The sequence below is a fragment of the Lissotriton vulgaris genome, chromosome 7, assembly GCF_964263255.1.
Source record: "Lissotriton vulgaris chromosome 7, aLisVul1.2, whole genome shotgun sequence".
Lineage (NCBI taxonomy): Eukaryota > Metazoa > Chordata > Amphibia > Caudata > Salamandridae > Lissotriton > Lissotriton vulgaris.
The window spans coordinates 1,605,501,338-1,605,528,114 of record NC_141695.1 but is presented as its reverse complement, the minus strand read 5'-3'; the positions used below and the strand labels follow the sequence as shown (position 1 = coordinate 1,605,528,114).

The following is a 26,777-nucleotide window of genomic DNA, read 5'->3' as shown; positions in this document are numbered from 1 at the left end:
AGCTAATCTGAGGATCGAAAGGGAAGAACTTGCCCTGGCCAAAGAAAGGCTTGCCTTTGCGAGAGAGCAACAGTTAAGTGGGGTAGTCCCCACTGGTGGCAGCAATGTACCTAGCAATAGGGAAAGGAGTTTTGATACGAAACACCTTGGTAAGATAGTGCCCCCCTTTAAACAAGGGGACGACATCCACAAATGGATTACTGCTTTGGAGAGAGCCTGCACTGTGCAGGGTGTTCCCCAAAGTCAGTGGGCAGCTATCTTGTGGCTCTCCTTTGATGGTAAAGGTAGAGATAAGCTCCTCACCACAAGGGTGGAGGATGCTAACAATTACAAAATCTTGAAGAATACACTGGTTGATGGGTTTGGTTTAACCACTGAACAATACAGGATGCTGTTCAGAGACACCCAGAAAACTCAGTCTCAAGATTGGACTGACTTTGTTGATTGTGCCACTAAGGCTTTTGAAGGCTGGCTACTGGGTAGTAAGGTTACTGATTTTAAAGGATTGTACAATCTAATTATGAGGGAGCAAATCTTAAATAATTGTCAGAACCAGTTGTTACATCAGCACCTGGTAGACTCTGATCTGACCTCTCCACAGGAATTGGGTAAGAGGGCAGACAAATGGGTCAGAACCAGGGTCAGGCCTAAAAACCAGGGTGGTGACCAGAAAAAGGAATCAACCAAGCCTCAAGAGAAGGGTGGGGATAAATCCACAGAGAAGACTTCCCAAGGGCCCCAAAACTCCAACAAGGGTGGTGGGTCCCAGAACACTCCTTCAGAACAAAAGAAACCTTATTGCCATACCTGTAAACAGGTGGGTCATTACAAAAGTGATGTCAGTTGCCCTAAAAATGGTAATAAGGGAAACATACCCCCAGGTAATACTCCTAAACCTCCTGTTACCACTAGTGGTAATCCCCCAGGTGGTGGGAGTGCCCCCAAGAATGTGGTGGGCATTACTGTGGGCAATCAGGAGGACTATGGCCTAGCCAGGTTCCCTGACCACACTCTTGTCTGTGAGACTGGCATGGGGTTTGCCAACTTCACTACTGGACCCCACATTTTGGGAAAGTATAGACAAGAAGTTTTATTGAATGGTCAGAAAGTTGAGGCATTCAGAGACACAGGGGCCAGCCTCACCATGGTGAGTGACCATCTGGTCCCCTCTACTCAACTGACCACTGGTTTTACTTATCAGGTGACAGACATTCATGGAGTGAAGAGAAGGCATCCCATGGCAGTAGTCAAGCTCAGCTGGGGTAATGTCACAGGGCCCATGAGAGTGGCAGGGACAGATAACCTACCTGTTGATTGCTTACTGGGGAATGACCTGGAACTCTCAGCATGGGCTGAGGTGGAACAAGAAACTCATTCCAGAATGATAGGCCTATCCAGACAGGTTAGTGGGGCAGTAATAGCTACAGCCCCAGTCCAAGCACCATTCCTCCCTGAAAGGGTTGGAAGGGCAGTGGTAGCCACTGCCCAGGCTCAGACAGACTTTCCAGAGCAGGATAGGAGGGCTGTGACAGTCACAGCCCAAACACAAACTGAGTGCCCTCCTGAAAAGGTTGGCAAGGTTGAAATGGTCTCAGCCTCTACTCAAACAGATAGTGAGGTTGTGAAGCCTGAAACAATGGATCACTCCACTCAAACAGAGAGCATTGAGGAGGAAGAAGAGTCTTCCCCCTCCCAGACACTAGGTGAGAGCCAGCCTCCTCAGGAAACTGACTCTACCCCTGTTGAAGGAACTGCCCCAGAGGTAGTCAGGCCTAGCCTGGCAGAGCCCCTGATGGTAGTGGAACCTTCCCAGGTGGGACCCAGTCTGGAGCAGGTAACCTGCACCTCTCTACCCTGCCTCAGTCAGCCCAGGGCTGAAGAGATCAGGGAGGCCAGTGGTGGACCCAAAAGGGCCCCCTGTCCAAAAGAACCCCTTAATCAGCAGATTAGGATCACTGAAGCTGGTAAACCTAGCCAAGTGAAAATAGAACAGACTCCTGAGGGATCCCCCTTAAAAGTAGTTAGGGAACTCCCACAGCTGGACACTGTTGGGCACAGCCAAACATGGGGCCTAAAAACCCCAGACCTGACCTGTACCTCCAGTAAGCCAAACAGAGGGACTCAGCCTCCAGCTTTAGGTAGCCAGAGGCTGACCCTGAGAGCTCAGTGCATCTCAGCTAAAGAAAGAAAGGCACACATGATGAATGGTGATTGGAGGAAGTTGAGCCCAACAGTAGTAGAGTCTCACTTCAGTACTCCATCCCAGCATCAGCCTTCTTCTTTCCCAAGACACTCCAGAGACAGAGATTCCCTATGGTGGAGACCCTCAGACACCCTTAGGGTGAGGGGTTGCCTAGTGGACCATGACACAGGGGGAAACCAAGCCAGAACTGGACCTTCCTTATATGGCCACTTAGGTAATAGAGGCTTACCTGGACAAGGATAGCCTTATCTCCTTTCGTTTGGGGGGGGGTTGTGTAGGAAGGTACCTCCTGACTATGGTTGCCCCCAACTTTTTGCCCTGTGTTTTAGCTGGTTTTGGACATAGTCGACCTGGGACCCTGCCAATCAGGACCCCAGGCCTACTGCTCTCTCTTTAAAATGGATTCCATGTACCCTAGGTGCATTTCCAATTGGCACTGGGCCACCTTATCAGACCCCGTAACACAGGGCATAGGTGTACCCAGGGCCGCCAGGGGCTGCAGCATGTATTATGCCACCCCTGGCTGGCCGCCTAAATTTGACACAACTGGCTGCATGACAGCTGGGGCGAAGTCGTGTAATCACACTTTGCTTTAGATATAGTAGCCCTATATCTAACCATACAATGGACACTCGAGTTCCTATCAGTCACTCCTATGGCAGGCCTTGACAATCCTGAAGGCAGAGTGCATGGGCTCGTGTGAACTAGGCTCTGGCCCGAGCCGAGCCCGGTTGCAGCTTGCGGAACCAAGACCCAATGGCTGTTCCATGATAACGCGTACCCCATCGGTAACTTCGGTGTCGCGTTATCAAGGCATGTCGAGTAAGGTGTCATACGAATCGGGATGCTGCCCTCTCACCAACCCTGGCGATGAGGTTAGCATTCCGCCCTTCTAGAGGGACACGACATGTACGTAACTGTGAACCCCGGTTAAAGTTAACTAAAGCCTCAGCTCCACAAAATGGATGCTGCCACCACAGACACGAGTCTGACCTCCTGCTGCTGGGAGTCCTTCCAGTGAGGGGCGCTTGGACAAAGGGTTTCCTGTCGAGGGCGGTGTTCGCACCGTCCCAGACAGGGTTTGTGTATTCTGGGTAGGTAGGGCTTTTGCGAGAAGGTGACTGCGGAGTGGCACCCCGGTGCTCACTACGCATCTGCCGGTCAGAACCAGTTCCAGGGGCGCCAGCCCTGGCCTGGGGAAAGTCCGGCAGGGGAGAGGGGTGTAACTACCCCCCTTCCTGGTCCCACCCTTAGGGCAGGACCTAGTCATGTACCCACCCCTTTTTTTAGGATAAAGGCCGGAGCGGGGACCCTTCCAAATTAGATCATCTTTGAATCAAGAACTACTTTCTACGAAAGGACACTCAAGACTCTTCTCAAGATTTCTCCCTTGTGACTAAGGAGTAGTCACCCTGCATCAGCGGGCACCATCTAAGAACTCTGCGGTTTGCTGCAAGTCCTTCCTCAAGGATCCGACGGCCCAGCTCGACGAGAACCGGCTTCCCTGGCACCTCTGACCTATACCCACGTCATCAGCTCAGCTGTGATCTGTGGGTGCGACGAGACCTCGAGGGACCGGCCATCATCAGAACCTGCACGCTCTTAAACCAGCACGACCATCGAAGCGATTCCCTGGTGAGTGCTCTGGGGTCCGAGAAGCCCCGACCCTGAGCCGCTCTAGCACCGAAGTGCAGTCTCCCAGCATCTCCACGATCTGCGTGGGGCCCTTCTGCTCGCTGCTCAGCACGTTGTCTGGTCACTAGCCGCTGGCTTGTGCCCTTCTGTGACGACATCCGACAATCAACACTGCTGGTCTGGTTGCTCCAGACTGGCCCTTGCTTCCATCTCTGCGAGAAGCACCCCAGACCCTCCTGGTCCACTCAAGACGCCATCTTAGGCCCACCACGTGGCCCTGAGATCTGCCAAGGCTTGTTGCCCCATCCTGGGCCCAGCGACGCCGACAGCATCATCCTTCGTGGGACAGCTCGCACCTCCGCCGTGGTCGCCGACAACGCCTCCTGGTCCGTGAGACTGCAGAGCCTAGCGTCGCCCACTCACCTGGTCGAGGTGACGGCCGACCGGTGCCATCCTGGTACCCTCTGACTACTGGCTAGTAGTACGAACTTGGTCCCCTCTGCTTTCAGGTATCAACAATCTCTGATCCAGGCTTGGATCTCTACGAACTATTCATCACTGGTCGCCGGCCAGCAACTCCTTTTCTTCCGGCTCCTGGCTCGTCAGCGAAGACCCCGACGCCTGTAAGACTTGTGCAGCCGCAGCCCTCGTGGCTAGGTAACTCGGCATTTCGGTGCCTGCATAGCCTCTTTACTCTAGGGTCCCGAGTCCCTCGCTTCCGACTTGCCTTATCGGGTCCGCCCGAGACCTTAAACTTTCCGTGTCCTCGGACACTTGTTTTAATTGTGCACTTGAAGTATTTTCCTGAGAGATTTGGTTTGTGCTTAGTACCCTGTCCTCATAAAGAGTCCAGGGCTGTTGTGAATCTTAATAAATATCCTGTTTATTTTCATAACACTTGTGTGGTGTCCTTTCACGGGGTGTTCAAGGGGTACATGTGTGGTAAACAGCTGGCTTAACGCGCCCTCTCGAGTCTTTAGCCTTAGACTGCTCGTATCCACGCTACTAGGATAGCTGGTCTATAGGTTGACTTACAACCAAACACCATAAGGGACGTTGGAACGATACATAGCAGTCGCTAGAATAGCGAACGTTGCATATCGGGCCAACTTCTCACAAATATTAATTAGGATAGTCACATTTCGCCTCCTTTATATAGTTCCAAATACAGGTATTAAGGCTTGCAAGAGACAGCAGTCCTTAGTGTCTGCCTATGTTTTCCCACGCAGAAAATATATCTTTAAAGCCACACATCTTTTAAAGAGACAGATGGTGCCTAATTCTTTTTTAATAAATGTTTCCCATTTGGGAAGACATTGGAGGGAGCAGGCAGGGGTCCTCTGGGCCATTGCCTTATTCCTTGTGCCCATCAAAATAATTCCCATGGGGACAGGTTTTCCTTTGTCAATCAATTACCACCCCAACTCAGGAGATGCTAAAGGGTCAGTAGTTTACAACTGCTATTCCATTCTACATCCCTTTTCGAAATCATAAATAAATAGAGAGTGCAACTTCTACTTCCAATTTGGAATGTGTCACAACAGCCCTATAATGAGTTGGTAAAACTTTTCAGGCTCCAAAAAGAATTTTAGTACATTCTGAAAAGTCCTTGTGCCGCTGCAACCCCTTATGATTTTTGAGTCACAGTGTTTGTAACTAGAAAATCTCTTGCACGTTTTGCCCGAAGTGTCAAGCCCAGTCTCACAGTTGCCAGAAAGCATTAAAAAGAGAGATGCTCTATTCTACCTCTCCCCCATTCACCATCTACTTCCCACAGTAAGAATAGGTAGGCTAATAATGAAAAGGGGGGAAACGGGGCTGGGATTAGAGAGAAACAGATACAATGCATATCACCACCCTCAATCATCAATCTATTGGGTCTTGATGTCTGCAGGTCACAGTGGATATCTAAAGACAAATAAGATACCTTTAATAGTCTGTCAATAAAGATGCACACCTATACCTAACAGGACATAAAGTATGACTTAAGCATATCTCTTTATAACCAGCTCTGTTTTCTTGAAGTGAAACTGAAGAATAAGATTCAGTACTTCATTACTGTTCACCTACGCTTTGCCTATATTTATAATAAAGCGGTAGCCTTCTGACTGCCAATAGTCGTGACCGTCAGCTTTGGAAACATTTCGCCAGATGTCCTCCTAGTGACTGAAAATCAGGCTAGGGGATGCCAAATCTCGCACGCGCTTGCCAACTTACTTTTGCATGTGCAAGAAAGCATTCTGCCATGCGGTGATTGGTGGCATTTGGCCGATAATCGACAAAATTCAACGGATTCTACCAGCAGAACGGAACATTTCGCCCACCCCTACAAAGTCAGGATAATGTTCCTGTTACAGACACATCATGGTCTCTCGCACTCTCCGTCTTGATTTCTCTGTGTATGTCTCTCTCTCTTTCTTTCTCTGTCTCTCATTGTATTTCTCTCTTTCTCTCCCTCAGTATATATCTCTCGCACTGTCACCCTCCCCCTCCCCCGTTCACTACCTCAATCTGTATCAATCTCCATCTATGTCTCTTGTTAGAAACGGGACCCTGGCTGGCCAAGACTCGCGTCGAGGTCAGTCAGGGATCGCCATTTCTAAAGTCAGGGCAAGGGAGTCACACACCAAGGTAACCCCCGCTCACCCTCTAGGTAACGTGGCGCGAGCAGTCTAGGCTAAACTTGGAGGCGGTATGAGTTAAGTATTTGCGCACGCACCCCAGCAACAACACCCAAGGCCCACCACAAAGGAAAACTCCACACAAGGTTATATATAAAAAATAGCCTTTGTATTATAATAAACAACACATTAGATAACACACGCAAACTGTACAATGTGCCAGAGGCACGGGCAGAATTTACAAGGGGAATTATGTACAGGACAGGGCCACATGGACATGGACCACTGTCAGGGGTAGGCACTTGTCAGAAAATAATACTGGTAGGTATACACTTATGTCGTAAACATAGAATGATTAGCACCAAAATTATAAATGCAACACACATCCAGTAATCACTGGAGCAGGTTAAAGACCTCCTACGCAACCCTAAAACACTGTAGGAAATCACGCAGGTAACTAGGACCTTCTCAGCAGGACCTAAGGAAGGAATACCAACACCTGAGCAATTCACTCTTAGCAAAGGGAAGGAAACCTAAACATAAAATGAAACATCAACAATCCTCTATGCAGGTCACATTTAGCAAGTGGATAACATAAAATGGGACATCACCAATCCTCTATGCAGGTCACATTTAGCAGAGTGGATAAACCTAAAGTGGGATGTCAACAATTGCACATGAGGTAATAAACACAGAGGTGCAGATTAGAACATTTTGCGCAAGAATCACATACACAGAAATCACAATGCGCGGGGTGCACATAGCACAACACTCAAAAATGTCCCTCAGGCCAACTGGCCTCGAAAGGGGGGAATGTCCTGAGTCTCAGTGTCAGGGAAGCTGCGCAGGCAGCACAGCACACAAACCTAAACGTAGCAGTTGCCCACAAAGTGCTGGGCAACTGATGCAGGAAAAGTTAGGGCAACGTTGGAGCCAGGGGCGCTCAAGAACACAGGTGGGCAAGGAGCCTCTCAGGGCTCGCTAAACAAATGTGGCACCGTAGAGCTCAGCGCTCTAAATCAATGAAATGCCCCAGAGCCTCTCTCAGGGCTCTAAAAGAAATAAGCACTAAAAGAGCTTCAGCGCTCTAAACACAGGCGATGAGCCTCTCTCTGGGCTCACAGGACAATGGGGAGCTCGGAGCCTCGTGGGCTCGAAAACGCAGATGTGCCCCGGGAGCCTCTCGGGCTCTAAATATTCAGAATGCCGCCAGAGCCTCGCAGGCTCTTCACACTTATGCCAAAGATCGTCGGAGTCCCTCACGGGGGACTCAGGAATCAACCAATGCCCCTGTGAAGCCCTCGTGGCTTCACTCTGAATGCTAGCGCGAGCTCGCGCTACCGGGCAAAGGGGGGGGGCGGACACCGACAATGTGTCCCGGCGCCCCTCCCTCCTGCTCCACTCACCGGCTGTATCGTGGCGGGGCTCCTCTCTCCTCACGGGGAGCCTCGGCGAGACGCTGCAAGCTGCTTCCTGTTTCCCGCCTGGCCTTGTCTCGCTCTCCCCTCCGCCTGACTTCCGCCGGGGCCGCCAATGGCAGCGCGGGCCTGGGGGTCAGGAGGCGGGACTTCCGGGTCGCTCAAGGCAGCGGCCCGGCAACAGCTTTCACTCCCCCTCGGCTGCGGCGGTGATCACGGGAAAACGCCGGGTGGGCTCCGGCTTCAATCAATAAAATCTCAACGGGGCAATGCCGGGTGGCACCGGCCTTAGATTAAAAGATAAAGCGAGGTGGCACTTGCTACTTCGAAAATTGGCAGATTGCTCCAAAGCCGGGTGGGCACCGGCAATGTCGATAAAGCGCTCCCAAGCGCTGAAGGTCGAGGCACAGCGCTGTCAGGCGCCAAAAATAAAAGCAAAGCGCTATTGAGCGCTGGGGCACAGGGAAAGCACTCCTAGCGCTATAAATCCAGTAGAAGCGCTTCCAGGCACAGCAACAGCTCCAGCAGGGTCTGGAGGCAGGCAGAGGGGCAAGGCAGGGCCAGAGCCAGCACACTGGGTCTCCAGGCAGGGAGACAGCCAAGTGGCGGTCCTCTTGGCCCCAGCAGCAGCAACAGCCCCCTCTGGCAAGGATCCTGGAAGAAAACCAAAGACAGGACAAATTGTATGGGGACACAGCCCCTTCTTATACAGAAAAACCCCTTTGTCTCAGGGTGCAGGGTGGGGGGAAAACCAGTCGCAGCTGGTTTTGAAGTACTCTGTTTACCTCAACCACCCTCTCTATTCACTGGCAGGGCTAGGGCCATCAGTCGCACTACAGGGGGTGGAGCCAGCATTGTCTGGGGAAAGTCCAGGCCCATCAGGGACCAGGGGCACTCCTCCCAAGCCATCAAGCATGCTAATCTCACACTCACCACCGGGCACCCATCCAGCCTTCCTGGAGCCAGGCTCACCAGCCAGCTCCAGCCAATCACACTGCAGACATATTTTACAGTAATATGCCAAGTCCAAGAAATGGCATTTCTACTCATGACACACACATACCACATACACCATTGCGAAGCATTCATTCTCACGAACTCGCACATACCAAACTCGAGCATGCACTCCCCACACATCAGGAACTACTAGGGACACAGACATTCCCCATGCGTCCCTATAGGAGAGCAGGCCAGCCTAACTACATGCACGCACTTTACTCTGGGACACAGAGAAAAAGTGCGCACAGACCAGAAAAAAATCCACACAGATCACAGATTAAAAGCAAAAAAGATTAGGGGTGAACCTGCCTTAAGGGCCAAGTCCAACATCTCTCAATATGTCTCTCTTTCTCGCTCTCACTCTTTTGGTATATCTCTCTCTATACCTCCCTCACTCTCTCTTTCTTACCCTCTGTCAGTATGTCTCACTATTTCTTTTTCTCAGTATATTTCTTAGTACGGCTTTCGCAATCGCTCTCACTATCTCATTATGTCTATTTCTTTCTCTTGCTCTTTTTGTCTATTTCTAATCTTTTGGTCTGTCTCAGTACCTCTCACTCATTATGTCTCCTTCACTTTCTCTCTCAGTATGCAAACAGTATGTAAATTATTACAAGATCTCAAACATAATAGAAACAATGAAATGTCTTCTTGTACGTAGGATGTTGCTTAGTCTTTAATTCTTTTTATTGTTTCGTCGCATATGGAAAATAATTCCTCGACTTCCTCAGGGCTGTATAAGGAGGATAAAAATCTTTGTCGTTGCTCAGCCGGTGATAATTCCAACCCGGCTGGGCTAAACACTTTCAGCAGTATTGGCTGACTCTAGGGATGCCAATGTGCCAGTGAAAATAATCATCCGGCAGATCCATGTGAAGTCCTGGAGTGCTGGACAAAAATGAATCGTAACCGTGGTGTTGTTTACTTTCCACGTTGTAGGTGCCGTGAGGGAAAATCTGTATGTTCAGGAGGTCTTTAGTTCAATAACAGATCTAAAGCGTGTATGCTCGAGCTCCTCACAGCCGATCATTGTGTTCCGAGTTGTGGAAACACATGTCGGCTGGTTTCCCCTTTTTCTTTGGCTCAATGAAAAAAAGAATTAAAGACTAAGCAACATCCTTCTTACAAGAAGACGTTTCATTGTTTCTATTATGTTAGATCTTGCAATATTTACATACTGTTTGATTACTTTTATGTGTGCCTAGGATTTGGCTTTAATTTGTGTCTGTGAGGGATTTTCCCTCACAAAACCGAGAGGTTATAGGGCTTTTCCCCTCACCTAGCATCACCATACTTCTACACATGTGCGTTAACTAGAAGAGTGCCTATCTCTCCCTGGCCACTAAAAACCCTTCATCAGAGAGCTCTTTCTCTCTCAGTATGTCTGTCTCTTTCACTCGCTCTTGCTCAGTGTTTCTCTTTCTTCCACTCTGACTCTCAGTATATCTCTGAGTGTTTCTCTTTCTTTTCTATGTCTCTCTCAGTCTCACCCCCTCTCAGTGTGTCTGTCTATGTTTATTGGGTCTATTCAGTCATCAGAACTGTATTCAAGGTAATGTATGAAATGAGGAACTTCCCTTCACAGCCAAGATTATCTTAGTTTCTTCCGTGGATGTCTTTTTACACTTCACCTATTGGGACAGATTTTCCATTCCTTCTTTTATCACACTGTCTATGTATTAGTTTGCCAGAATGATGCTGTCTGGAAAGTTGCAGAATTAATAAACCTAGTGCTCAGACAGCCATCCACTGACTCCTGGTGGTGCACACGAGTTGCTTTAAGGCTTTTGTCTTCTGCATAGTTGAAAACCCTCCTGTTAGAAGAAATGTCTATCTGCTGCTCGTCTGGGGAGCATGTCATGATTCTTGGGACCTAAAATGTGAAATGAGGTGAACCTGTGGCACAAGCAAAATCCAGACATGACTATTCACCTATTTTCCTGCTTTTCCACAGTAGTTCATCCAAGCTGGATTATGTCTCACACAAAGAGACCATTTGCTAACCAATTTCACAGTGCCACTCACAGGACTTGGGGTATCTCTGACCATTCTTTCTTCGACGTAGTTTCTAGATGGCCATGCCAGGAACACCACGCTGCCTCCCAGTATTAATCCCTGGTACCTTAAAGAAGCATCCTTGCGAGAAACAATAAGTGAAAGGGTAGAGCAATGCTTTCAGGAGAATGAGGGCACAGTCTGGTCGGTATGTGTATTGTCGGACGCATTTAGGACTGTTCTCCAGGGCATACCCAGGCGATGATCGGGAGGAAAAAGAAGGAACTGGGCTACAGTGCGACACTTTAGAAAGAGAGATTTTGGTGCTCGCGACCCAGGTGTTGGAGGGTGGTGCAACTACCCAGCAGCTACAGCATAAACTTAGTCTAAAACAACAACAACGTAAAGACCTTACAGAGAGCAGGACGCGCTCATATGCAAGGGCCACGCAGTGTCAACAATATGACAGAGGCTACAAAGCAAGCAAAAGAGACAGGGAACATAATTGGGTCCTAGGGATAAGAGAAGCTGAGTCTAGGCTTCATTTTATGGGGGTTGAAATAGCGGAGGCATTCACTAGGTATTACACAACCATTTATACCTCCAAAACCGGCAGGTCGGGCACTGACTGTGAGTCGATTCTAGAGGACCTCCTCCTTCCTACTCTCTCCAGGTAAGACAGAACGGAGTTAGAGCAAAATTTGACAACAGATGAGGTTAAGCAGGTGATTCCAGATTTGCAGTCGGGAAAAGCAGTGGGACCTAACTGTCTACCTATAGAACTGTTCAAGTGTACTGCAGATATAATAGCAGGGTATAGGCTGAATATGTGTAATGAAGCCCAGGAGGGAGTTGAGCATAGAGGCCTTGGCTAATAGACTGAGACCACTCATCACATCAGTTGTCCATCCGGATCAATTTGACTTTATGTCTCACAGAGGGACCTGGATCAACTTGTGGCGCTTATATGGAGTTCTCCAATCGACGGCGGCCATTCGGACTGAGCATGCAGTACTGCTTTCTCTCGATGCACAAATGGCTTTTCAACAGCATTGAGTGGAGCTACCTCTTTGCTGCTCTGGCAAGGTTGGGTTTTGGGCCCAAAATCTGTCAGTGGATCTAGCTTCAATATCATGGCCCACTAGCCCGTGTACAGGTGAACAACGTCTTATAGTGTCTATTTAAACTGCTTAGGGGTACTAGGCAGGGGTGACCACTGTCCCTGATGCTCTCTGTGCTCGCGTTGGAACCCTTGGAAGAATGGGTTCTACTGGACCCCCTAATAAGAGGCATTAACTGTGGCAGGGAATGGGGAAAACAAATTTCCCTATATGCTGATGACATTGTGCTCAATGTCCTATGGCCCTACACTATGGTAAACAGGATACAGCATATTTGTTATCCTTTCAAAGGATCTTATGGCTACCAAATTAACTGGCATAAGTCCCTGATCTATCCCTTGCATGAGGCCACCCCCAAATTTTAAAGCCAATGTATGGCTCTAATATTATACACAATGGGTTCAAATACCTAGGCATTTATATAATGAGAAATGAGGAGGATTTCCTTAAAAACATCTACCCATACATGTACCATCTCAGCAAATACGTGGCCCACTGGCGAGTGATCCTGCTCTATTTGATGGGTGGAGTTGTGCTCTTTAAAATGATGACCCTGCCAAGACTCCTATATGTACTGCAGAACACTCCATATAAAATCTCACACAACTTCTTCAAAAAAGTTGAGGGCTATTGCGACTTCTCCTTCGGGATGCGGACTGCTCAAAGATTGCGCTCTACAAAGTGCGGAGAGGAGTTTATGAAGGAGGGTTAGCAATCCTGGATTTATGTCAATACCATTGGGCATCCCAGTTGGTAGTAGTAAACTTTTGGGTATTTTCAGACATGACACAACCACCTAAAGGGTAGATCAGTGATACTCAAAGTACGGCCCGGGGGCCACATGCGTCCCTCTTAGCCTTTAAATGAAGCCCCCTTGGTGAACAGCAGCACCAGGTGCTGTTTATTTGCTAGCACTAATATTTAGAAAAATATATTAAATAAATAGGTAAGCATTTATTAACCTGCAAATAAATGCCTGTCCGTTTATTTAACATGTTTTTGAACCTCCTTACACAATCCATGACCCACCCAGACTCCTTCTGCCACACTGCTGGCATCTGTGCGGCTCTCCGGCTCACCACAAACCGTACTTTGTGGCACCTGGGAAAATGTTTGTGAGTATCATTGGGGTATTTAGATAGAATATGAGTCCTTGCTTTACTGTAAGGAAAGAGAGGGTACTTTACCACTTCACACACTGGTGACGGTGAGAACCTGGGTGGAAACCACTGAAGGTCAGATGTTAGACCATTCCATGTTTTGCGACTCATAAAATGGAATGTACAAAAGTGTCTCAGACACTGTTTGCGATTCCTAATAGGGTTGCTAAAGGCCTAATATTAATGAGGTAGGTCGCAATTTGAGAACCCTTAGGAATCTCATAGATCACAGGGATGGTGGCCTGGTGGGGACAGTAGACAACCATGTCTGTCTTAGCTTTTTAAATAAAGCAACTTTTTTTCTAATGCAGCCCCTTTTCCTTAAAGGAAAATGGGATGCACTTTAAAAAAAAAAGTTTTCTCTTAATTTTTTAATGGGTCCCCTGGGAATGCCTTTTCGTTTGCGACTGGCTTACCACTTACTTGAAGTAGGTGGTAACTACGACATACCAGTGCGACTTGCTATTAGGAAGGTATGCTCTTGGAACGCACCTTCCTAATAGCGACTCGCAAATCCTATTTTGCGGCTCGGTAATAAGTTATTGATTCGCAAAATAGGGTTGGAACATACCACAAACCTTTTTAGCAGTCACAAACATGCCGATTTCTCATTTGTGACCGCTATAAAGGGTTGTACATCTGTCCCTAATTTCTGGGATGGGAGAATAGGTTAATGGGTACCAATTCCCTGTGGGACAGTGACAGCCTATGGGAAGTCCAAATGGGAGTTGACAGGATTTGAACGACTAGGAGACATGTGGAGGGGGCAAGGGGTGAAGTAGTGTGGCTCACTGGTTAGTGGCGGCAGACCCGAGAGCAGAGGATGGCCCGGGACCAGGGTTCGAATCCCGGTGCAGCAGGTTTCTGGACCAGGGTCAGCGGACTCGATAATTCTCTCGCCTCGGTGCCCACTCTGATCAGCGATCACACTCGGCAACTCTGGGCATTAGCTTGCCTCATCTTCACTAACGGCCCCACCAGACCGCCGGGGATGCCTGGTCTCACCCTGGAGATACCCATTAAGGGACCATCTCTCAGGGAAGCCAGAAAGGGTTTCGCAGCGGTCGAAGCGCCTTGGGACCCTCCGGGTAAGTAGTGCGCTATATAAATGCCTATACATTTACATTTACAAGCTTTCATTTCACTTTAGACCCTAGAACAGGAGTTTGAGATGGCGGAAACTGAATGCTTCTGATATTTACAGCTATGCCATGCACTGAGTTGTCACATACTGGAGGGGGAACAACTGATTGAAACAGCGCCTCTAGAAGATCATTTGCTTTTTGAATGCCTGTTGGAAAAGGCAGTTTCCTTAACGTATGTGAAACTGATGAATAACTCCCCTGGTCTGTTTGTAAAGCTGAGAGAAAAGTGGGAGGGAGACATAGGCCCTCTTGAGGATGATGAATGGGTCCAAGCTAAACAAAGCCTCAGAGAGGCTTACGAGCCCAACCCACCTATACCTAAACCAGTTGCAGATACTACACAGGTTGTATTATTCTAGGTCACTTCTTCTTCGCTTGGGAAGGGGCGATAGCACTCCATGCGTTAGGGGATATGGGGAAGTGAGATAATTTTATCACATACTCTGGGAGTGCCCAGAAATACAATTATTTTGAAATAGGGTGTTATGATGTATGTCCCGGGTCACTGGGCAAGGAGTGCCAATGTCTGCCAAGGGGCTCATTTTGTATATATCCGGAGATGAGGCATGGCCTAAATAACAGAAAATACGGCTTAGGTTAGTATCTGGGCCATAACGACTAGCGGTCTGAGCTCAGGTTTATTTAGCGACTCTGGTGGTCCCCCCAGACAAGGCTTTTGGTGAGTTCTTGAGTTGGGTACACACCTCCATAACTAATACTCCAATTTTTCACAAGGGGTCTTATCAGGATGAGGTCATTAGTCTAATGCACCTAGACAGATTAGCAAAGTAGAGATCAACTAACTAGAAATGTAAGCACAAAGAACCTACTAATATCAACTCATTACTGCATTACACAACAGCTTCGGAGCTTCGAAGTAGCTGTGCGCGTTATAAAATTATATAACATAACATTCACATGCACATGCATTTATAGACAGTCTACCATATGGTCAGTTTTTTGGCTATGTATAAGTTGTTACCATAAGGGAGATTACTTCAGTGAAGAAGAACTATTAAAGATGATGGTACACACATCATTATTTGCACTTAGATGCAACAAAAACACTACGGACTATTCATAAAGACATTAGCCCATGTACAACAATGAGGGCTTGTTGGGGGCACCAGAGTTCTTGGGGCATTGCAAACGTGGCTACTGCCAAGTATATATATTTACTGTGAATACCAAAGAATAAGCAAACAACATGAAACATCTCACATTGAAATCTTTTATCTAATTGCAATTCACAAAATGTATTTATGTTATCATGTGTCCTTACAAGCTGTCATTTGTGGACTAGACAACTCCGATGGTGTAACGGCATATATGCTAACAGAGAAAGGGAATAAAGTTCATGGCTAAAGGTGCATCCCTTGTAAAATGTTACATTGTATTGTATTGTATTGTAATTGCATTTGTATAGCGCTTACTACCCCTGACGAGGTGTTGAAGCACTTTTCGGCGAGTAGCACGCTACTCCGGGACCCATAGAGTATTAGTGTTGAATTAGTATAATGAAACATGCAAGCACATTTTAAATTGTGGATATGTTAGTCAGTTATTTGGATTTGGAAGGATTTGGAAGGATAGAAGAGGAAAAAAGGTTTGTATTTATATAGCCCTTCTTACCCCTGATGGGGTGTTGAAGCACTTTTTTTTGGTGAGTAGCGCGCTACTCCGATAACCCATAAAGGATAAGTGTTGAATTCGTTTGGTGAAATATTAAAGTATTTCGAGTGGTCAGTTATTTGGATTGAGACGGATAGCGGAGGCATAGAAGGGAAAGAAAGGCTTGCATTCATATAGCGCCTGTTACCCCTAATGCGGTTTTGAAGCGCTTTTCTGGCGAGTAGCAGGCTACTTCGGAACCCATAAAGGACTACTGTTGAAAATTAATATAGTAAAATATTAAGTAGTTTGAGTGGTGGATATGTTAGTCAGTTATTTGGATTGAGAAGGGTTGAGGAGGGGTAAAAAGGTGAAAAAGGTTTGCATTTATATAGCGTTTGTAACCCTGATGAGGTGTTGAAACGCTTTGTTGGCGAGTAGCACACTACTCTGAAACCCATAAAGATTTAGGGGTGAATTAGTATAGTGGAATATGGAATTAGAGAAGTGCATATGTTAGTCTGTTATTTTGATTGAAAAGGATAGTGGAGGGATAGAAGAATGAAGGATTTCTTTTTTTAGGTCATAGCAGTAGGAACAGGCTTTTGGATGAGTAAAAAGGGTTTTTGGAGGGGAAGAGTCAAAGGGAAAAGTTTAGAAAGGTTTGTTTAGGGGGATTGGTATAGTAAAAGAGGTGACCGATGATACAAGGAGGGGTAGATTGGGAGAGAGTCAAGAAAGGGTTATTTTAGGGAACATAGTAGTGGTATGGGGTTTGGGATAAATGAGAGAGTGGATCTAGAGGATATAATGATAGATGTATAGGGTGAGAGATAGGGTAGTGCATTAAAAGAGTAGTAGAAAGAAGTGTGAGATGAGTCAGAAAGTTAGGCTAGAAGGTATATTGAGAGAAGTATAGGCTGAGAAATAGGGTAGTGCATTGGAAATGCTAAATTAGAAGAAAGTGATAAATATATAGATCCATAAGTACATTTAACGTATATAGATGCATAAAGGAGGTAAGTGTATACAGATTAAAGATATTGATAGAGGTACAGGATGAGAAATAGAATAGTGCATTGGATATGCTTCTTCAGGAGAAAAGTAACAGACACACAGATCCAAGTACATGGAGGTACATAGATGCACAATGGGAGCAAGTACATGTAGACCAAAGATGATATATTTTTTTTACAACATAATTATTTTACATGTTTATACAAATCAATACACAAAGATAGGTACATATCTATAGTGAAAATAAATGCTTATATACAGAGGGACACATACATAGGGTGGGTATTAATGAATGGGAAAATGGGCAGCATTATTGACACAGGTCCCGTCCAGTCTTGAACAGGCTGAAACAGGAACTCACCCTTGTCCTCTCCACCCTTAGCCTCGACGCCCGGGCTGAGACGCCCTAAGACTTGACCGTTTATAGCCCTGGTATTCAGGTGACCCCTTCAGCCAATGGGAAGCCTAGCCCTAACACTACCCAATCACAACATCAGCCCTAAAATCTAGAACAATTAGGAGACCAGGACCTTACAGCCAATCTTAGCCCTAGTCCAGGCACCCAATCAGTTTCAAAAACCCTGATCTCTATGCCCAATAGAGACCCTAGCCCTACCAGTAGTCCCAACCCTAGTACAAGCAACCAATGACACAGGTTGCCCTAGTCCCTACTTCCAATAGAAAGCCATATTGTGTTGTACATCCTAGTGCACTATAGAAACTGGCTTGACTATAGACTATACATAGTGTGAGAGCAGAATATTTGTTTAGTTTTCCCTCAGAACTGCCAGATAAATATACTGCTTTCTTGCCAATGTATTTGGTAACCTGTGGTGTAAAATATTAGATGGCCCTATTTCACCATTTTTTTCTGGGGGCTTACCACCCAAATTCTCCCTGGCAAGGGGTGGGCTTGCTGACTTCGCCGGCCTTGCTCAGTGCAATTTAGGGGTGCCTTACCCTGGTCTGTATTCCGCTCACGATCAACTCAACAAAAATAAGTGTGTTTTAATTCATTCATAAATATGGCCTCATTCTAAGTAAGTAACCAGTTTATATAGCACTCGAATGGCTGAGGGTGTCTTGGCGCTAGTGTACCCAGCACAACCAGAAAAGGCCGGTGATTAATTGAAAGCCTGAATAAATAACTAGGTTTTTAGCCTTCTTCTAAAAAGAAGTTAGATTGTGATCTTAAATTCCAATGCACCCAGTTCCAAAGTTTGGATGCACAGTGAGACAACCTCCTGCTGCCCCACCTCACTATGTTTATTCTGGGAACTACTAACTACTAATTAGTTACTAATTCAGCAGAGACGGATCTGAGTGTACCGCCTCTTGTATGCCTGACAAACATCTTTTGTAAATACCCCGACCTGTATAATGGAAGGCTTTATGCACCAAACAAAGTGCTTTGAAATGTATCCTCTCTCGGACCGGAAGCGAGTGTAGGCTTCAAAAAACTGAAAAACTGATGTAAATTTTTAAATTTTGAAAAACAGCCTGGCAGCTGCATTTTGGAGGGACTGAGGTTTTTGAAGCAGACATTGCTGAGTGCCTAAATATAAGCAATTAAGGTAATCAATTTTAGTGATGACTAGTGCAACAATTTCCGCCTTTTTTAGATCCAAAGGGATAAAAGGAAAGATTATTTTTTTTAAGTAGAAAGTGAGTAGAAAAAGCAAGATGAAGTGGTCTGCTTTATGTCAAAAATAATGCCCTGGTTTCTTGTCTTTTGCACTGGGGAGGGAGTGGGCCTAGGTTTAACGCCCACAAGGTAGAGTCCCAAAAGATGGTGTAATTCCCAAAGAGTTGTACCTCAGTTTTGTCAGAGTTCAATTTCAGAGAATTTTTCTCCATTCAATTCACTATATGCACCATATACGCACAAAATATTTGGCCACTTCCTCCTGTTTAGATGTTATTGACACCACAATTTGTTTGTCATCCGTTTATGAACTGACGACAACCGTAGCTACGGATTAGATAGGCCAAAGGGGTACATTAATGTTAAAGAGTGTTTGACTTAAATTTGGAGCCCGGAGGCACTTCACATGGAAGCGAGAAAGGATCAGAAACAAAGTCACCAAAAGCGACAACTCACTCTCTATCACGTAAAAAAGACCTAAGAAGAGCAAGTGGTACATCTTTTAAACCACCTGTCTAAAGCTTACTAATGAGAAGTGAATCGTTGACCATGTCAAAAGTGGCAGCTAGATCTAAAAGAATCAACGCCGATTTCCTTCCCTTGTCAACCACCAGCCACTAAGGCTGACTCCGTGCAATGGTTTGACCTAAAACCATGTTGAGAGGAGTCCAGGTGATGATTGGGCGGTCGACTTCGGACCTGGGGAACTGGGTTCGAGTCTCGGTAAAGACGTTAAACCTCCTGTGATTCTGGGCAAATCACGTAATCTCCCTGTGCCTAACAAAAATGAATGTGTGTCCTCATGTAACGTAACTGGTGCTGTGTAAAGCGCTCTGATACCCGGTTCGGTTTCGGGTCAAGTTTGCGCTATATAAAACTATGAAAGAAAAAAAAAAAAGAAAGGTGAAAACACAGAAAACAGTTGAAAAAGGAGGTACAAAGGTTTACATCAGATAAGAGGTTGCTGAAGTAATTCAAAAGAATGCACACGGATTAAACTTTGTGAGGCCTCTCGATATCAGATGATACTGATGGATGGACATATTACAGAGTACTACAAAGGATCTTATGGGTATCTGTCAGTGTCGAATGTGTAATGCCCTCTGACACCTTGAAGATGTATACTTGTGCAGAGGACCGTATACGACCTGTATCAGTTGGAAGATATGTGGTGAACACAGTGTTGTTTTTTTATATACTGTAGGAGTGACTTTTGCGATTGATGTGTATTGTATAGTTGTGAGATCAGCAGCATTGGATATGTTGATACTCTTTAGTGGATATGATGTCTGACACAGTACAGACCATGAGGGTGAGGGTACTTTGACTCTTGAAACACAGGTGTCCTGTACACTTGGGTGACCTTTAGTATCTTAAATGGTTTCCTTTTAGCATGCTCTTTACAACATATAGGGGCATATATAGGTAATTTTCGTTTTTGCGATTCTCAAATTGCGTTTTTTAAGGAATCGTAATTGGAGAATCACAAAACAAAATGTAGGTAGGATTAGCAATTTTTTTTGCGAATCCCATTTATTCCTTATTTGCGAATCGCAAATTGAGATTCGCAAATAAGGAATACCTTCTCATTCATTCCTATGGGCTAGAAGGCCCAGAGGAATGAATGGGAAGACATTATCAATTTGCGATTCTCAATTAGAGAATCGCAAATTGAGAATGCAATTTCAGGGTTGTAAGGGTGTCAATAGGACACCCTTTTGCACCCCTGAAATTAACATGTGTGCACATGTGGCCCACATACATGCCCTAAGGGCATGTATGTGACCCACATGGCACTTTGAAAAATGCCAAAAAGTGAATTTTTCAAAGAAATCGCAAAATACCACCAACCTGAAGTTAGTGGTATTTTGCGATTCCTTAAGCCAAAATTCGCACATCGTAATTTGCGATTCCTTAAATGCAATAGCAAAATAAGGAATCGCAAATTTTGCAATTCCTTATTTTGCATGTAGGTTTTTGTGTGCTACATAGCAAACTGTCCTAATTGCGATCGCAAATGCTGAAATTCTGCAAATTTCAGCATTTGCGAGCGCAATTAGGTTTCCTACATATGGCCCATAATGCTGTTTGGACTAGCAGTTCAAGCAGTCCATGGTCTTTCTCTCTCAGGATAGGTTACCAATATGAGAGTAGTTTAAACATGGCACCCGTATAAGAGGGGACACGGTCTAGTGTTCCAATACATCAGTGATTATCCTTGCTGGGTCGTCTTCATGTGCTTCGTTGTATCCAGCACAGGCAATCAAGGCTCCTACTGAGACACTGTATCCATATGCGGCCCCTACTGAGACACTGTATCCATATGCGGTTGTCTTGTAGATAGTAATTATTGTTACATTGTTGGAGGCCAGGCATGACACACTATTTACGGTTGTTGAAAGTGGAAGTAAGAGGAACAGTGAGTTTCCTGACCATTCAGCAATTCGTTTATACATACTTGGACACCTTAATTCAAAGAAGTACGAGCCACACCAATCCAGTCTTCGGAAAAAAGACTTTATTTTGGGGTAAAAAAGAAGACGCTTTTCGAGCTAACCAGCTCTTGGTCACATGACCACAGTTCCAACTTCAGGGTTTAAGTGCATTAGAAGAAACATAAAGAAAAGACTCAAGATTGCCATCGACATTCAGAGCAATCGTAAGTATTGACATACATTACTTCTGAATATTCAATACTGTGTGTAAAAATACAAAAGGGACTTACTGTTGCATAGTTACATTTTTGCGAGCTCTGATTGATTATAGTGTACACAACATGTTTGCGGTGTATTACCCAACTGTGTGAATTAAGCAGAATGCAAGCATTATTCACAATTTACATATGGAAATGAGCTACATGTTACTGTTTATGGGTTCTAGTACCCAATTTTGTGAAATTCAAAAGGGCGTCAAGGGTATAGTACCCTGGCTAAATGATACTAATAGTTAGAAAGTAAAACAATATTCAATTACTAAGGATGCTTTGTAATCTATACATACACAGAAAAAGACTGATTCTAAAGACTCTCACACTTGAATGCCCAAAAGTACGTCTATCAAAGGAGAGGGTGGTTGCGAGTACAAACACCTAAACTCTGTTCACTCATCTTTATCGGTAGTTGGTGACACACTCACTCCATCTGGTCCAATCTACGAAAAGGCAAACAGAGATATATGAGGTTAGTATAGATCTTCACACTATATTTACTAACAATTATAAATCAGTTCTAAAAGCAAGTGAATCACACAGATATATACTTGATCCTCATTTACATTAATTCATCCATTACAAAAGTACGTAAGTCCTAAAGAAATGAGATTTAAAATTTTACTAACAAATCGGAACCAAATTTCCTAAAGCAGATATCAGGAGGTTTCAATACATGGGAACTAGAGATGCACATGCATTTCTTCATCAATATTCATCCCAAGAGGAGCGACACTACCTGCTTGTAAGATAGACTTGGACTCTGTTCTACATAGGTCTAAAGTCCTATTACAGCCCCCGGGATTCTTAGGAATTGTGTCTAGTCCAAAATACTTAGCTTTCATCCAGTCACCTGCATGGTATTGGTCAAAGCGTCCCACAGTACTGTATGTGAAGTCTTTGTTCGTAATGGCTCGCCAGTGTTCGAGTATTCTTTTCTTAACAGGGAAGGTGGTTGAGCCTATGTACCACTTGTCACAGGGACAAGTGATGACATAGACTACAAACTCTGTGTTACATGCTATGGTCTTAAGTATACACCATTTTCTATTGGTTCTTTGGAGTATCACTTATTTTACGTTCTCACTGTGGCTACACGCTTTACATTTGCCACACTTATGGAACCCTTCCACTTTTAGCTAGCCAGGTAAGTTGCTGGTGTTCCATGTGGCTCCTCACTACTCGGTCTTTGATCGATTGGCCCTTCCTAAATGTTATAGCTGGATGTGGGCCTAATTTGTCTTTGAGTGTTTTATCTTGCAGGAGTATGTCCAATCTTGTCCTGACTATCTGGCTAAACTGATGTGATTGTGAGTTATAGTTTGTGATTAGTCTTATGGTTGAATCTGGTGTAGTTTGATGGATCTTGGGTGCTTTGTATAGAGCTTCCTCCCTCTCTGTTGCCTCAGCTTTCCTCTCCCCTACTTTCAACATGTTCGCTGGATACCCTCCTGCTTGAAATCTTTTGAGCATTTCTTTCTTGTTTTTCTCATATGCTCCTTCTGAGCTACAGTTTCTCTTAGCACAGAGAAATTCCCCAAAGGGGATGCTCCACCTGAAGTTAGGTGGGTGGCAGCTAGTAGCGTGTAACACTGAATTGCCAGCTGTTTTTTTCTAAACAAATCAGGTTAAAGTTTGTTTTCCTTAGCTTTGACTCTGATATCGAGGAAGTCTACACTCTCTTGACTGTATTGCATAGAGACTTTTAAATTTGTTGAATTGTCATTAAGTTTTTCAACAATGTCAAGAAGATCCCTTTCTGTGCCCTCCCAGACAAAAAAGACGTTGTCAATAAATCTGAGCCAGATATTGACCTTGCTTGTCCAATACTCGAGGGTTTCACTCCAGAGCACCTGCTTCTACCACCAGCCTATCAAAAGATTGGCGTAGCAGGGAGCAAAGCAGGTGCCCATCGAAGTACCCTGTGTTTTTTTATATAAGACTCCATTAAATATGAAGATGTTTTCAACAAGGCAAATCTCAATCATTTGTAACAACATTTTAGTATGTGCCACTAGGTGCATGCTTCTAGATTTTAAAAAGTGTTTGCATGCCTTCAGTCCCTCATTATGCCTAATGCTGGTATAAACACTCTCAACGTCTAGGCATTCCAGTCAATAGTGCTTGTCCGAATGGATAGTCTCAATTTTTGGGGAGAAAATCCTTGGAATGACGTGAGGTCCTTAACATAGTCTGCTAGAAAAAATCCTATATATATATATATATATATCTCAAAGACTTTCACACTCTCGCAACCTCTTCCCGGCAGAGAGAGAGTAGAGAGAGATATATATATATTTACCTTGGCTTGGTTGGGGACATGGGTATTATTCTACCCGCTTTCAATATGCTGTTGATATGTTTTCCACTCCCAGACCGGTATTACGGAACGAATGTGTACCTGATCTTTGAAAAGAGTGGAGGAAGGTTTCAATCAAACAGATTTGCTCTAGATTTTGTAACATAGACCTACTGTAGTTCGGGATTGTGTTTATGGTTTGCCTTTATAGGATTATATGACTGGCGTTTAGACATATTGGCCTTATGAGTTTTTTCACTATAGAACTCAGTTTCACACTCTTTCTGGAGTGCGCACTCAGTACTACTATTATTGTTGTTGTGGGTCTCGCAATACTGAAATCAAAAGAACTTTGATGTTGACGTATTTGATACACCTTATCATGTATTTAATTCACTCCTTCTAATAAGTGTACTGTTTTCTGGAGGAGGTACAGCTATCTCACTTGGAGTTACAAAACACATCCCACTCGCTTTCAATGATTTTGACACGGTAAGGGGTACAATCTAGGCCCAACCTTTATTTAAGTGGCCCATCAGCAGTTAGGGGTGTCCAAAGACAATGATATAGTAGTGGGCACATGGGTTTGTACCCTGAGGTAGTGCAGTGCAATCCCCTGGCAGGTTGTCTGACTGGCTGATCTGTGTCAGCAGAGCCTCCTGTTGTGGAGCAGTGGAGACTGCACTGCCTTTCCATCCATCCATCCATTCATGCAATCATACATCCATTGATCATTTAGTTCACAAGTCGATTATCCATGTTTCCACTGTTCCATACATACATCCTTTCACCTTTACTATCCTTTGACCTTTGCATCCATCCTTTGACCTTTCCATTCACCCATTCATGCAATCATACAGCCATTGATCATTTTGTTCACACATTGATAATCTATTCTTTCACTGTTCTATGTATTCATCCTTTCACCTTTCTGTTAGTCCTTGCATCCACCTATCAATACACTCTTGTTTCCACCCTTTCAACTGATCCTTCCACTCTTAAATATATCCATTCTTTCAGCCTTCCTACCATCGAGCCTTGCACCCTTCCTTTGTTCTTTTCACCCTACATCCCTTCCACTTTTCCTTTTTCATATTTTCTATCCTTTCACCTTTGACCCTTTATTCCACTGCCCTTCTTTTCCATTGTCTTTCCTCACATTCTTTTCTTTCTTTCCTTTCTCTTCCCCACAGCTCCATTTGCTGCTGTCTGCCCTCTTTGGATGTTTTCCTCATTTCTGTCTCCTTCATTGAACATGGCTTACTTTGCAGCCGTTCTCTGCAGAGTGCAGACAGAAGAGTGGACAGACAAGCAGAGACCTTTAGCAGAATCCCAGATTACAAAAAAGGTCATGGGTTGCAGTGGCTACCTTCTCTTAAGCTGTTAAATCGGGGGTTCACGGCGTCACTGGTACAAATTGCTAGGTGTAGACACCAATACAGAGACCAGACATATACGATTTGTGCTTTACTATAAAGCACACATGTTGCATGTGGGTATATCATGAGATAGAGATATTTCACGTAACCCTTTGCTTGCAACTGCTTTTCTTTGGTATTAGGATTGGACAAAGCCACAGTTATTTGCCAAATACGCTTTGCACCAAAATCTTAAGTTTTTAACTGACCCTCCCCAAACATACCGCCTTGCATTTATCAGCAGAGGGAGGGCGGCAAGGGGTTTCGGTGAGTTGCGAAGGGTCAACCATCAGGGCGAAATAGATTTTGCACATGAAAATTGATCGATTGCTACTGTTTGTGGTGCTTTGTGTTGCTTTACAAGGACAAGTGTTCCATGAGCGCCCACACAAATCTGCAGAATGTCTGGCGCCACGCCACTATCCATACATGCTCTTTTGTGGCTATATGCAGACCTTTTTAATTGTTTGACCATATTTGTTGTATGTGTGAACCACAAACACAAGTGAAGTTCTATTCTGTTTGTTTCAGGTTCCCAGCAAGAAAGGAACGTGTTCATGAAGGCCAGGAAGATGTTAAAGCCCCTTGAAATGAGGTCGCCTTCTCGCGCTCTCTCGAAGCCTGCAGCCCTCCATTCTTCTCAAAGCAACGGGTCACCTGTATCTCAGATGGACTCTCTAGAAAACGGTGATCAGGAGGATGAACGCCTCAACAGGTCCCTCAAAGAGGCCATGTTGATTATGAAGTTTAAGTTGGCAGAATTTCCCTATGTGGGGAAAACAATCCAACTACTTCTGGTTACAGCAAACTTGGCAGGTCATGCCAAGAACCTGAAACTGAATGTAAGCGCGCAGTCCGTGGGGCATGCTGGGAAACCACTGAAACAGTTCTGGACAGATTCCCTGTATGTAGCATTGGGACCGAAAGAAGGTAAGTAAAAGTAGTATTAATATTATTGGCTGCACTTTCCAAACCTGGTAAAAATTTCAGCTGACCAGTTACCATCCGTTTCCACTTGTGTCATGCAATTTATTGGACACTGGAACAGAGCATGCTATATTTTTTCTGGTTATATACATGTAAAATGAAAGCAAAAATACACCATTAGACATCAGCAGTCAGATCCAGGATGCTAACAAATAGATTAAATATTCCCCTTTTGAGGTAAATGAAATAGTCAAAATTCTATATGCTGGCGGTGACAATATGTAACTGGCAAACACTTGAATTTGATTTCTGACAGGAAACTAAAGCACTTCGCTATAGAGTGTTACTTGCTAAATAAATGAACTAATACATTAATTATTTAGCCTTGTTGACTTGATTCACTTACAAGTGCATTTTTCAGTTGACTATGTTTTTGGAGTGTGTATTTTAGAACTGTTTGTTTTTACCCTTCACACAGCCCAACTCTGCAAGGTATGCTGTATTCAGGCAGGGACATGAAGCTCCGCCCATATTTTTATTGCCTTGTGTCATTGGCCATCGTATACTGTGGCTGTTCATTGGGCAATAGGCTAAGTAGTGTCTCCTTAGTACCGCCTTGTCTCATTTTGTAACCTCCCATGGCGACACCCCGTGTTATGTGTGTTGTTACTAGTATGCTTTAATTACAGCATCCAAGCACTATTTTCTCAAATAGCTTTGCAGGCAGGACACACTCTCTCCTAATGCTTTAAAAAAATGTATAGCACGATCGCATTTGCAATGCAGTAGGTCTCACATTTGCGAGAGTTTAAGCTATTGGCAGTGTAAATGACAATGCCTTTTATTTATCTGTTTT

At 44.9% G+C, this 26,777-nt stretch overlaps 1 protein-coding gene across 2 annotated transcripts in view; it reads left to right on the top strand.

The window, feature by feature from the left end:
- The window catches only part of TGM5 (transglutaminase 5), a 387,349-nt gene that overhangs the window by 344,472 nt on the left and 16,100 nt on the right, over positions 1 to 26,777 (top strand). For both annotated transcript variants that reach the window (XM_086932527.1, XM_086932526.1), the window contains one exon: positions 25,526 to 25,924. In XM_086932527.1, coding sequence (XP_086788653.1) covers positions 25,526 to 25,924 — 399 coding nt within the window. The remainder of the gene's footprint in view (positions 1 to 25,525; positions 25,925 to 26,777) is intronic.